This window comes from Thermobia domestica, chromosome 7 (genome assembly GCF_964235325.1).
Source record: "Thermobia domestica chromosome 7, izTheDome1.hap1.1, whole genome shotgun sequence".
Classification (NCBI taxonomy): domain Eukaryota; kingdom Metazoa; phylum Arthropoda; class Insecta; order Zygentoma; family Lepismatidae; genus Thermobia; species Thermobia domestica.
In genome coordinates this window covers 92,996,307-93,008,804 of record NC_137460.1, presented here as the reverse complement: position 1 = coordinate 93,008,804, position 12,498 = coordinate 92,996,307, and the positions used below count along the sequence as shown (strand labels likewise).

General features: G+C 34.6%; 1 protein-coding gene across 2 annotated transcripts in view; it reads left to right on the top strand.

Annotated features, from left to right (window-relative positions):
• The window catches only part of TfIIA-L (transcription factor IIA L), a 65,125-nt gene extending 52,976 nt beyond the window's left edge, over nt 1–12,149 (top strand). For both annotated transcript variants that reach the window (XM_081765037.1, XM_081765036.1), the window contains 3 exons: nt 880–1,044; nt 2,859–2,948; nt 6,726–12,149. In XM_081765037.1, the coding sequence (XP_081621163.1) occupies nt 880–1,044; nt 2,859–2,948; nt 6,726–6,833 (363 nt within the window). In that variant the 3' untranslated portion in view covers nt 6,834–12,149. The remainder of the gene's footprint in view (nt 1–879; nt 1,045–2,858; nt 2,949–6,725) is intronic.
• The last annotated feature ends 349 nt before the right edge of the window (nt 12,150–12,498 follow it).

Here is a 12,498-nt window from a genome sequence, read left to right as displayed (position 1 = left end):
TTTCTGCATGGTAGCCATACTTTTCGCTGCTGTTGTGTTGTATGTACTCGTGTCTGCCAACGGCTGTAATATCTCAGCCGACGCAAGGTACGTCTCTTAGTCATTGTTGAAATTGGTCATATTGGTCCGTTGGTTTACTGGTGAGTTGTTCCACTGTCACATGCCTGTACTGAGATTCGTACTGTCACATGCCTGTACTAGTCGTTCACTTTTTGCATCCACCTCACATGGCTGGTCCAAGTGTAATCGTGTGATGGATGTCTGATCGTCATTCAACCACTGGTGATACACGCTTGGCACTGCAGTCCTTTGACATCCCATAAGTGCGGCTGTTACATATATATTAGCACCAATTCTTCATGACTACACAATTTGTTCTCGGTCAAAATCACATCACCTTGCTTGCCCATGACGTTCGATTGTGTTAGGTAGCGGTGCACGGCTTTTATGCAATCTACAAATCAGTAAATTTCAAAGTGATAGCCTTGTAACTCTACAAATGTGTCCCAGGTCTGTTCTGTGGCTCAAAACACTTATTCAACTATCTCTGCGGCATTCTAGCTGGCGCAATCTTTGCGGCAGAAAAACGCTGGGAAACGTGTAGAGTTACCAAGCCCACGTTAAAATTTACTGATTTCTTACAGTACGTATATGCATATGCGTGAGTTAAAGTGAAAATCACAGTTATTAGGCAAACTTGTTAAAAACTTCATGTTCATAGCGAATGTGCCTTTCGATATGCTTGTCCATACGTCAGTAAAGTTTGTGTAAATGGAAAACTGAGTGACTTTATATAGACACCTTGTATATAAATCCTTCTACGTAAAACTAGAGCATTTAAAAATAATAATTAATTTAAATGGTTTATTATTTGTTCAGGCTCTTGATAGGATGCTTCGAAGTATTATCCAATTAGATGGTACAAATGATACATCAGATGAAGATGATGATGATGATAACGATGATGATGATGCTGATGAAGATGAAAACGAAGATAGAGATGAAGATGAAAACGAGGAAGAAAACGAAGGCGTCCAAGAAGAGGTAAAATGTTTTGTATTAATTGTTCAGTGTGTTCCAGAACTTAATTTTAAGCAGTAATGATGTCGAAAGTTATTTCTCTATCAAAGACTTGCGATTAGGGCTGTTCATCATTCTTGAAGGTAAGTATAGTTAATAAACTAAAATGATGTTACATTTTTAATTGTACAAAATTTTGTTAGCGCAGATTGACATTATAATTACCGAGTGTACAAAATTCTGTTCCATATGAGAGGTCTTGGAAACATATTAGTTTGTCGTCTAGTGTTGTGTACATATAGTATTAGACTAAATGCATAATTAATTACTTATGGAGGCCATAGGATACATATTAAAAATGATATTCCTGCCTTGGATTTCCAGTTATGGTATTTAGTTACTAAATAATTTCAGTAGGCTCTAGTACTTTCATCAATAACTTCTTAAAATTGAACCTATTCTGGATTTTTCCACATATACCAACTACTTAGAAGAATTGATGTAACATATTTTTTTGGTTAATCAGTTGAAAAACAATGTCGAAATCCAGAAATCTATGAAATACGTGTCATCGATACCTTTTAAGACATTTAAATACTTTAATGGAAATTTCTGCAAAACAATACAAGTTGTGGTTACTACTAGCTGTCGTCACAGTTTTTGAATAGGTATTTCCTTATCTTATATAGGTAGATAGATATTATACGTAGGATAAAAAGTAGTGGCAACACTGTTCTCACGTCGGGGGCGCGATGGCTCAGTAGTAGAGCGTTCACCTTCGATGCTTGGGTCCCTGGTTCGATCCCAGCTCGCGCCCCCGCGTGTGGACTTTGTGCTGGACAAACACCGTGTTCGTGAGTTTTCTGGGGGTTCTGTTTCCTCCCACTTTCTTCATTCCACCACTTCATTCATTTCTCATCTTCACCGTCTCCTTTATCCTAACCGGCATAATCGAGGGACGTAAAACTCAAAGATTTCATTTCATTTTTTTACTGTGCTCACGTCAGAGGGCTCTGTCTCAGCGCAGCAAGAGTTCCATAGCTGATAAGAGAATGTGAGACGAGAAAGTGTAGCGAATGGTAACGGCTGTGTGTTATTCAGTCAAACGCAGCAGTACAGTGAAGTAGAGGAGGAAAGTGCACGCGACATGACTATGGTTCGGAATGTAACAGATGTTCTATGGTGGTGTAAACAGTGATGTTCATTGTGGTCGGATATAAACTGCTATCATTCTACATGATAATGCACAGTGTCACGCCGTTAACGGAGCTCCTGCATCAGTGGCAGACACTGGCATACGCGCCGTATTCACCTGATGTGAGGCCGTGAGATTACGACCTTTTCAACAAAATCAGGAAACCACTTTGCGGGAAGTACTGTGGTACAAGAGAAGCCATCTTCGTGCCATAGGACATAAACAAAGGTGGATGCGCTGATGATGTGCGACAGCGTCCACACGTGTGGTAGGTGGTGATAAGAGATCGGAGGCGGTTACATTGAAGGAATGTAACAGGTGTTCTTCTGTGCATAAAGCCAGGTACGAATTACAATGCTGTTTTACTTTTTATCCAACTCTCTGACGTATAAGTTAATTTTCAATAGTTCAACAGTTCAGTACATTTTCTACGCATAGACTGGTAAAGTTGACAAACTGAGAGTTAATACACTATATTTAATGGTCGTGGAATTTATAATACGGCAATTGTTAAAATCCTTTAAACCCCCCCTTTTCTTGAAACTTGTCTTGTCGCCTATAAAACACTTAATTGTAATATTATGGTGTAATTTTTCTGTGCCCTATATTCAAATTAGAAGTGAAGTGTTTCTTTCTATTACAGGATCCTTTAAATTCAGGAGATGATGTTAGTGAAGATGATATAACTGAACTCTTTGATACAGATAACGTTGTAGTTTGTCAGTACGATAAGGTAAATTTAGTTTTTAATAATTTTTCTTTATAGTTACTTTTAGAGATGATTTCTTCAAAGACTGAAAATAGATCCTATTTATGAATTATGCAGTTTACTTCTGTATTAAACATATTATTTAGAAAACGTAATATTACAGATTACTTTCCTGTATACTGTACAAAGTGCAGAATTGCATTCATTTAAATGAACAACGGACTCAGAGTGTACCAAATAATGATTAAATGTACATATTTTACTAATTGACACTTAGTAGTTAATACTAGTTGCGGTGTGACGATAGTACAAAGTAACCAAAAAAGTTCTTGCCGTTCTAGGACAGTGGTAAACAAAGAGCAATACGGTGCACAGTGCGTACCTTTAGGTTTCTAAGTAATCCCCATCAGCATCCAACAGATTTTACCAACGTTTCTGCAGCTGTTTAATATCGTGGTGACAAAACTCTGTGGTTGTGGATGCAAAAAGTCCGTGAGTGCATTCCGCAGATCTCTCTCATTTGCGAAGGATCTATCACAAAGATGGCTGTCGAGGGAATGGAACAGGTAGTAATACGTTGGCGCAAGGTCTGGTGAATATGATGCATGGTACAGTGTCTCCCAAGTTGCTGAAGGATCTCCTGAGTCCTCTTTGCCACATGTTGCTTGCCATTGTCGTGCAGGAACAACACATTCTTGCGATTCACCAATGCCGGCTCCTCCTGCCGCAGTGCGCGGTGTTCCCTTTGCAACTGCTGAGAGTGGAGATCAGCAATGATGGTCTGATCAGGTGCAAGGAACTCTTATTGCACCACTTGCCGACAGTTACACTATACAGAGAGTCTGCGGAATGCACTTTCGTGGGTGAAGAAAGAGGTCTTGAGCTGTGAGAAGCAGGGTCACGTTGCGGCAACCAGTGTCTGGTACGCTCGGGAGTGCCATAGAGAACCCACTTTTCGTCACCAGTGAGCAAGCGATCAAAGATGAGTGTGTACAGATGCCGAGCGAGCAAGGACAAACAGTTTTTTCACTCGTTCTTTGTTGGTTTCCGTCAATGTGTGAGGCATCCACTTGCTTAACTTGTATGACTTTCATATCCCATGCAGACTTAGTCTGACTGTTTCAACGGAAACGTGGAACCTTTCTCAGGGTGTCCATTGGTCACGAAAGTCACGAAATTTAACTTCTGTGTCATGATTATTTTTATCTGTGCAAATATAAGTACAGACTGGAATATTTTTTTCTATAAAACGTCAAAATTCACCAACAGAAATGTCTATGATCAGCTTTAGACGCTTCCAAATAGCAAGCAAAGCCAGCTTCTATCACATACATGAAAATTCGGCCTAATTCGCAGCCAAATTCATTCTTGAGAATGTTACGAAATTTTATGGTTTGGTAAAGAAAACGTCACGAAAAAGTCACGAAATTTCATTTTGGAATTGTAGTAGACACCCTGTTTCTGCAAGTTCATCATACGTTAGACCACTGTTTTCCTCAGTGGCTGCTTTCAGGGCCTTGTCATCCAACACGTGTGGTCGGTCGTCCACTGCAAGGTTCATCTGAAAGGCTCACATATTATACCGAACGGAATTTCTGGAATCAGTAAGTACCTGGATGTGCATTCGTTCACGGCATTCTCCACAAATGCCTGGCTTATGCGACGGCTTGATGCGACAGCTGACAGGTCCATTTTAAATATATACAACAAACACACTAATAAGCTGCTTCGATATCTCCATTTCTCTTCGGCACTAGACGAGTTATGACTGTTGTATGTATTGCTGAAGGTCGGTGGTCAGATTAACTCCCAATCGCTTGGCAGACATGTGCGTCTTTTCGTTTACTTTCGGTGAGTGCGTGATTATAGGGACGTTAAAACCGACAAAAACTTTTTTTGATCACTTTGTACATAAATTATCTGAACTATTTTAACATATTCTTAAGTTCAGTATTGATCTGTTAGGCGAGTTCTTTCCATAACTTGATAGTTGTTGAACGTTTAGAGGTTGAAAGAACAGGTTAGAAGTGTGAGCAGAAAACGAGAGTTGCTTAGTTGGAACGCAATCAGAAAGGAAGTTACTTGTTCTGCTTCTGATGTTTTTTTAAGCATATTTTTTATGACGAAAGAGGTTAGATATTTTGGAATAAACTTTGATATCAAAAAATCATATACATGCTGGATTGTTGTACAATCAAGGAGTTTACGTCTGTAAAGAAGTGTAGGTTATTTATGTAAAGCCAGTTAAATTTGTGTGGATGAATAAATTTTAATAGTGATATGATTGTTATCTTGACAACATATGATTACAGTGTTCCTTACAATTGAAAGTTGAAGGCTCGACTGCAAGAAAGAGGTATGGAGAGCTTTTTAGTGTAAACTTAGAAACACAAAGGATTTCTATAATAGTAAATTCTCTAAGTTGCATGACAGCCATGTCGATATTATTATTAACCTAACTATACAGTAAACCCAGTATAACTGAATGCGTTGCCAAGGTAAAGAAACTTGAAATTTTTATATGTTTATTACCTTTACTAAAGCAGACTCATAATTAAACCCCTTCGACACAGACGTACACTCCCAAACGGTTATCTAAAATAATAATTATAAATTATCGTATTTACTGGAATATAATCGTCCTTTTTTCAAAATCTTTGACCTAAAATTCTTAAACTGCACTTATAATTGTATAGGTTTTTTTAAAAAAAAAGTTTACTTAATTGCTGTTTTTAGCTTTATTTTTACGATAAATGTACACTCATGTCCAAAATTATTGTCGCATGTCTATAAATAGGTTGTTGTAAGAATATAATTTGATAACGAATTCGCCCGGTATATCTTATAATGTTAGTATGCTTACAATCGGCAAAGACATGTATGTGGCAAATTTCGTGTCAAAAGAGCAGTAAATAAGAACAATAAAACGAAAATAAAACTTTCTTGTCAATTTAGCAACATTTTGTTTTACTCATTCTAAATTTCGTATTTATAATTCTTTTCCTATGAAATTTACCACAAATATTTATTTCCTGATTATACACATAGTGTCACCATTAAAAGTACCCTGCAAAATCATTATCAAATTATATTCTTACAAGAAGACAGTTATAGATATGCGACAATCATTTTGGACATGAGTGTACATAGTCTACAATAACTTTACAACGTGAAAACCAGTATACAAAAATTACGGTTAAGCAAGAATCACATCTACTGTCACTTATGTATTATTACTACTATTCAATGAGCTGTATGCTGCACTATCATGAAAAATAACCAATGTGTTACTACCCACCAACTACCGATAATGTTTCTGTGTTAACCGGATGATTGAGATAGAAGTACTGCCTAACACTCTAGGATTGCAGAGTATACTTGTATCAGCATATTAAACTGTTTCTCGGCTTAACTCTCTGGGGTTGTAGGGTGTACTTGTATCATCATATTAAACTGTTTCTCGAAATAGACTTTAAATTTGTAGGAGAATGCGTATATTTCAGTAAATATGTTATTCTCGCTCTTAACAAATTTACAAATATAAATTTCCGACAATACATCTGTCTTCTTTCTACGAAGAGCCCCAAAACATATATACAAACTGATCGTTTCGCTTCGCTTCTGAGTACCCAATGATGTACTGCAACATCTACAACCCGATCTAACAAAAATAGTTTCTTCAGTAGAATACTGCATTCTTCAGCGTTGTAATAATTAGACAACAATTTTAATTTCTAAAATGTTTATTATATTGTGAAAATTATGAATTAATAAATACTTTTGTATCTTTTTTTTCCGTAGATAACTCGCGCTCGAAATAAGTGGAAATTCTATTTAAAAGATGGAATAATGAATTTAAGTGGAAAAGATTATGTATTCCAGAAAGCCACTGGAGACGCTGAATGGTGAATATTTCGACGTGTTAGTTAACGGATTTTTATTATTTTGTCTTGTTAGAATTGGAAACTGAGAAGTTGTTAATGCGAAAGAGTGATCATGATATACTTGGAACGAATGAAGTGTGTTTCGTATGTGATATATACATAATATATAATATATATTTGTGCGTGTGAAAACAAGGAAAGAAAAAAAGATGCCTGTAATGATTTAGACGGTACTTTTTTTATGTTTCAGATATCTCAAGAATGATATTATGAACAATTTTGCCAAAGTAGATATAAAAATATAAAAGGCTCTAGAATTGTATTTTGTTTTGTAATTCAGATTTTCTCTTAATTTGTGCACGCGTGCGTAGAAAATTAATATCTTTTTGTGGTAGTTACCATTGTTCTTTCTGTTTGTAGCCTTGAGGAAAGTGATACAATAAGGTAGTTTTAAGAGCATTTAGCGTAAGGCATGTGTATATGTATTTTTCAGTTAATAAGGTCTTTGTTGATATGTGCTTATATAAGGAGTTAATGGCCGTGTTTTCATATTGCTTAATGTAATACTAGTACTGCTACTACTAATAGAACTGCAAATGAATATTCGTGAAACTTCGAGTCAATATAGTGCAAAGTTAAAACTCCTTAAATTATACTGTAAGTTCTCCTGGCATTGTTGTACGTAATAATACTATGAAAGAACTGAAGATACTTATCGAGGTATTTTGCTATTGAGGTATCGAGAAAATATATATATAAATGATATGTTCGACTGTCCATATTTTTATATACGTATATATATATGTGTGTGTAATGTTTTCCTCAATTAATTGATATTGCACTAGAAAGGTTTATATAATTTTTACTTAACAGGGAACTCAAGATCGAGTAGAAATCGAATTGAATGTATAGAATCGAATATATAACGGTGAACATAATAGTACTTTAGATAAATATTTATACTTTAACGTACTGAAATCTTTGTAATTGATTACATAATCTTCTTTCCAGTACACAGTGTTAAAGATGAAAAAAGTCCGGTAAAATAAAGCTTATGGGTAAAATAAAGCATATAATATGCAAAGATGACATTCAAGAAGAAAAACGTACATGTAGTTAAATGTGAAAGACTAAATCATACGTTTTATATATAACAAAAGCTAGATACATATATATATTTATATACAACTTATTAAACTTCTGGTAATTACTAGTAAATGTGATAGTTTATTTATGGCTATTTCGCAATTAAGTAAATGGTTTCTTCTGAAAATTAAAATATACAGTTACTAGGAATCACTCTGCTCATATTATTATTCTGCTTGTATATTATTCTATCAGTAATATATGAATGGATGGCCATTTCCAGTTTTTTTTTTATTATTTTTTTTTAAATGAATTATTTTCCCTACGCCGAAGAAACTTCTTTTCAAAATTGGTAAACTCATTCGAGACTTGTTGACTAAAATACACTATGTGAGGAGATAACGGACTTTGTTGGCGGACTTTTTGTTACTTATAGCATGACTTTTGTACGAGAAGAAGTGTATTTTGTTTTTTCTCCAGCTAATTTCCACTATACATATTAATACATTTGTTTTATATATATATTGATTTCCATCTTACTACTTACGAAACTACACTTCTACAACCTGCGAAAACCCTATTGTGAAAACCAATAGTAGTGAAATCAACACTTGCTTTCTAAGGTGAGAAAAGTTACATTGGATTGAACCTCAGTACTTATTTTAGGCTATTTCTGAGAACATTCGATTGTTTTCCATTCAAAATAACAAAAAGGGTATGCTATTATGGTAATTTATATTATGTAGCTTTTCAATTACTGCTACATAATTCACAACAGTAGCTTTTCAATTACTGCTTTGAGAGATGAATTTCAAATACTATTAAAAAGACCTGTATAACCTTATCTTGTATTGTGTTGCATAATGATTACAATGAAGGAAGAACGAGGAATGTTTAGTCCTTGGAAATGGGTTTTGTTTAGGAACAGTTTCTAAATATTAAGATGTAAAATTTGCTGTTCCCTTTATTGGTTATGATATCCACTGTAGGGATAGTCTGATGTAAAAGATGGTATGTAGAAATTATCTGAAGTTTATTATATGCAAAATTATAATGGCACAATGGGACCGTTGTATTGGTTTTCCAAACAGAGAAGTGAAACATTTAGTAGGTGGTTACTTACTAGTTCCATATTTGAACAACCGTGAGTGTACTTTAAAATGTGGCAACACTGCAACGCTTTCATTTCCTGGCGCTCCATTTTCTTAAAGACACCAACTTCAAAAGCCTTAAATGCTGTTTCTAACACAGATGCTATAGTAGGGGCAGCAAAAGATGGTCTCTGACGTTTCACACCACATGTGGAGGGACAATGCAGCTCCTACTTTGAAACTAATGTTAACAATTACGATCACTCTGTCTTATACCATTAATTAAATTGCCATTATAGGTGCCCCCCCAAAAAAAGCCTACACGTGAGTAGCGGCAGCGTCACTGCAAGCTGTCAGAGACCTTCTCTTGTTGGCTCTGCTATAGTAAAAAGTTTTTCTTTTTTTTTTTCAAAGGAGTCCTTCTTGTATCAGTTGTTTGCATAATATATAAACATTAATTAGACACAGGAAGACAGCAGTCGTAAATAGAAATGAATTTATTATTAGCATATAAACAGTTCAGTACGTTTTTGATAGTATATGTTATTTAGTTGTTGAAGTACTTAGTAAAGCAAATACTTAACAGAGTACAAATATAACGCCAGAAACATATTGGTTACATTAAGTAACTAACCAGGTATTGTCCATATTTAAATTAATTTTGAATTAGGAAGAAAAAATTATATGACTGGAATATTCCATTAATATCCGTTCAAAGCTACGATCTTTTTACTAGATGTAAGAAAAAAAGGAATTACTGAAAAACAATATGTATTGAATGAAAAGGGTTTGAACATCCTGTAGTATTCTTCTTAAACTCTGTAATTGCATACCCCTGTAGGGTTATTATACACTTGTTACATGTTAAGTATTACATGTTGTGATACTTACATGTAATCACAATTGTTTCGTAAGATAAGAGTGTTACTTAATGTAAAGAGGTAGTTAAGTAAAAAATGTCAGTACAGCTATAGAAGTCTAGAAGGATTCGTATATCTATTCATGTAATTAAAACATGTGTGTTTTAATACAGCACAGTAATATAAAGTTGTTTATAGATTTTTTTTCGTAATATTTAGACGTACTTTCCATCTAGTATAATTTTCTTTTCTCAATAACATGGGAGACTTTTGTACCAATGAAGGAGTTTTCTGTGAAGGAACTAGGTTATTCGAACAAATAGAATATTCTTATATTTATAATAAAATAAGACATTTACTCCCAATGGTTAATCACTGTGCTTTCTTTGTTTCCCATAACGTAGTGTCGTTTTATTCATTTTGCCGTGTTTTACAATAATGTCAAATCAGAAAATAACATTGTTACGTAAGTTACTATTAATTTTTAACCATCGTTGTATAGTGTTCGTTTGTACATGAAAGTAATAAGAGAAACTGATTCATATAATGCCCGTATCCACTAACCCGTGGCTATTCGAGTACTAGACTAATTGACGCTCTGGTATTAAGAACTTGTATATACCGTGTATATGAAGACCGGGGCTGTAGGCCAGCTTCGTTATGAGTAAAGAAACGAAAAATGCCAGGAAAGCAGTTTTTTTTAGGTGGTTTTTAATAAAAAATTGTGTAATTTTTCCAGTCGCTTTAGCCGTTTGGGTTCTACACTTGTAAGGCGCTCTATACTAAACGAAAAAGTAACGTTGCCACTTCAGCAGATTGCTGCTTTCAGCCTTATTATAGTAATAATATAGCATTGTTGCGAAACAGATTCGCGATGTTCTAAGCTCGCTCACATAACAATGTGCACATTCCCCATGTCATTTTTGTATGCCCTTACGTTCCGTTGGAACATCCTAATGAGCTGGAAAGTTGCTTTTTTATTTAACACACAGCACCTTACCATTGTAAAGCTTAAACGGCTGATACGATTGGAAAAATTCCACGATTTTAGACTGAAAAACCACCTATTTCCAACAACTTACCATCTTTGCTCATAGTGCAGTCGGCCTATGGCCGTGCACTTTTGATACACCCTATATAAGCATTAGTACTGCTGGTAATATGATTATTTATTTAGTGATATTTCAGCAAAAACAACGCATTAGGTGTAGAATTTAACCGAATGTTCAATTTGGGATACTCCTCCCCTATTCTGCATAACGCATTCTTTCAAATCTCCTATAGACATGTCAACCCTTCGAGAAAGTAGTACTCCTTTTCAGCTTACTCAGTGATACTGACCTTAACTACTCCGTCAGTGGATATTGATAACTGCTTTAAATGTTAAATTGAATTTTTTCTGTATCCTTTCCTAAAGCTTCATTAACACACTTAGCGTCAAAAAATCACACCATTTACGGGCATCCCTATGTTAGTCTTAATTTGTGACACTCAATCTTGCAACAATGAAAAAAAGTGATATTCTGATGTTAGTTTTTGTAATAAAAGGGAGGAAATAATTGTAATTTACGGAATTACATATTTTTGCATGTGTATGGGTGTGTGTGTGATTTTGATCTAAGACTGTGCCTTACGTAAAAGTGCGTGCCCATTTTTTAAAAATATATAAATGTATCTGCTCTTAAAACTGCCTTATGATACATGTTCAATTTGAAGACATTGTTTTATGACTTTATTATGTTACGGAAACAGTTGATGTCGATAAGTAGTTGGTTATAAACTTGCCATAGATATATTTGTATGTGTATGTACAGTCTTGTTCAAAAAAATCTTGGCCTCACATCTTGCCTTAGAAGGCCATATTGTGGCAACCACACGTAGAAAATTGTAATAATTACTTTGACTCCTAACTAAATATCGCAATTGGCCGAAAAAACTTCATATTTATTTGATTTAACTCCGACTGTTGTTAGAAATACGGGACTTTTCAGAGTTAGGTAGGTGGCCAGGATTTTTGGATAAAATTGTACATTTTTTTTACAGGCATCAAGTTATTGTGTTTCAGGGGTCTTCCGTGAAATCCGTACTTGTTCCTATGCAAACGATTTTGTGGTTCTATCTTAATTAAGATGATAGAAGACAGGCTTCAATGATGTTTAATTTATGTTTGTTAAAAGAAAAGAAAATAATGAAAGGAAAAAAAAAGCACATGTCATATAAGCCAATATTTCAGAGAGTGAGAATTATTGTATATAATAAGTATTAATACTGAAAAAAGTAAAATAAATGTCTTTAGGCAATTTACTTTTATTGAGTATAGTTTCAGGTATTTACTGATTTCTTATACATTACTTCTCAAAGGTTTCCGAACACCCCGGATTTGAGGGAGCATCTACTGTAGACCTACTATTTTGACACGAGAACTTTGCTGGTGTGTCAGAAACATTTTTTAAAGGTTAAAATTTGGTGACAGTTGATTGGGATCTGAGAGATATTGCAAACGATATCTAATTATAATTATTAAAATAGACTAACGAAAAGGTAATTTTTAATAGATATTGAATAATATAAACAAATATGTAGAAGGAAGTGAACGTATTAGTTTTGTTTGAAAGATATAGACGTACAGGGTCAATGTAGTAACATAAATTCA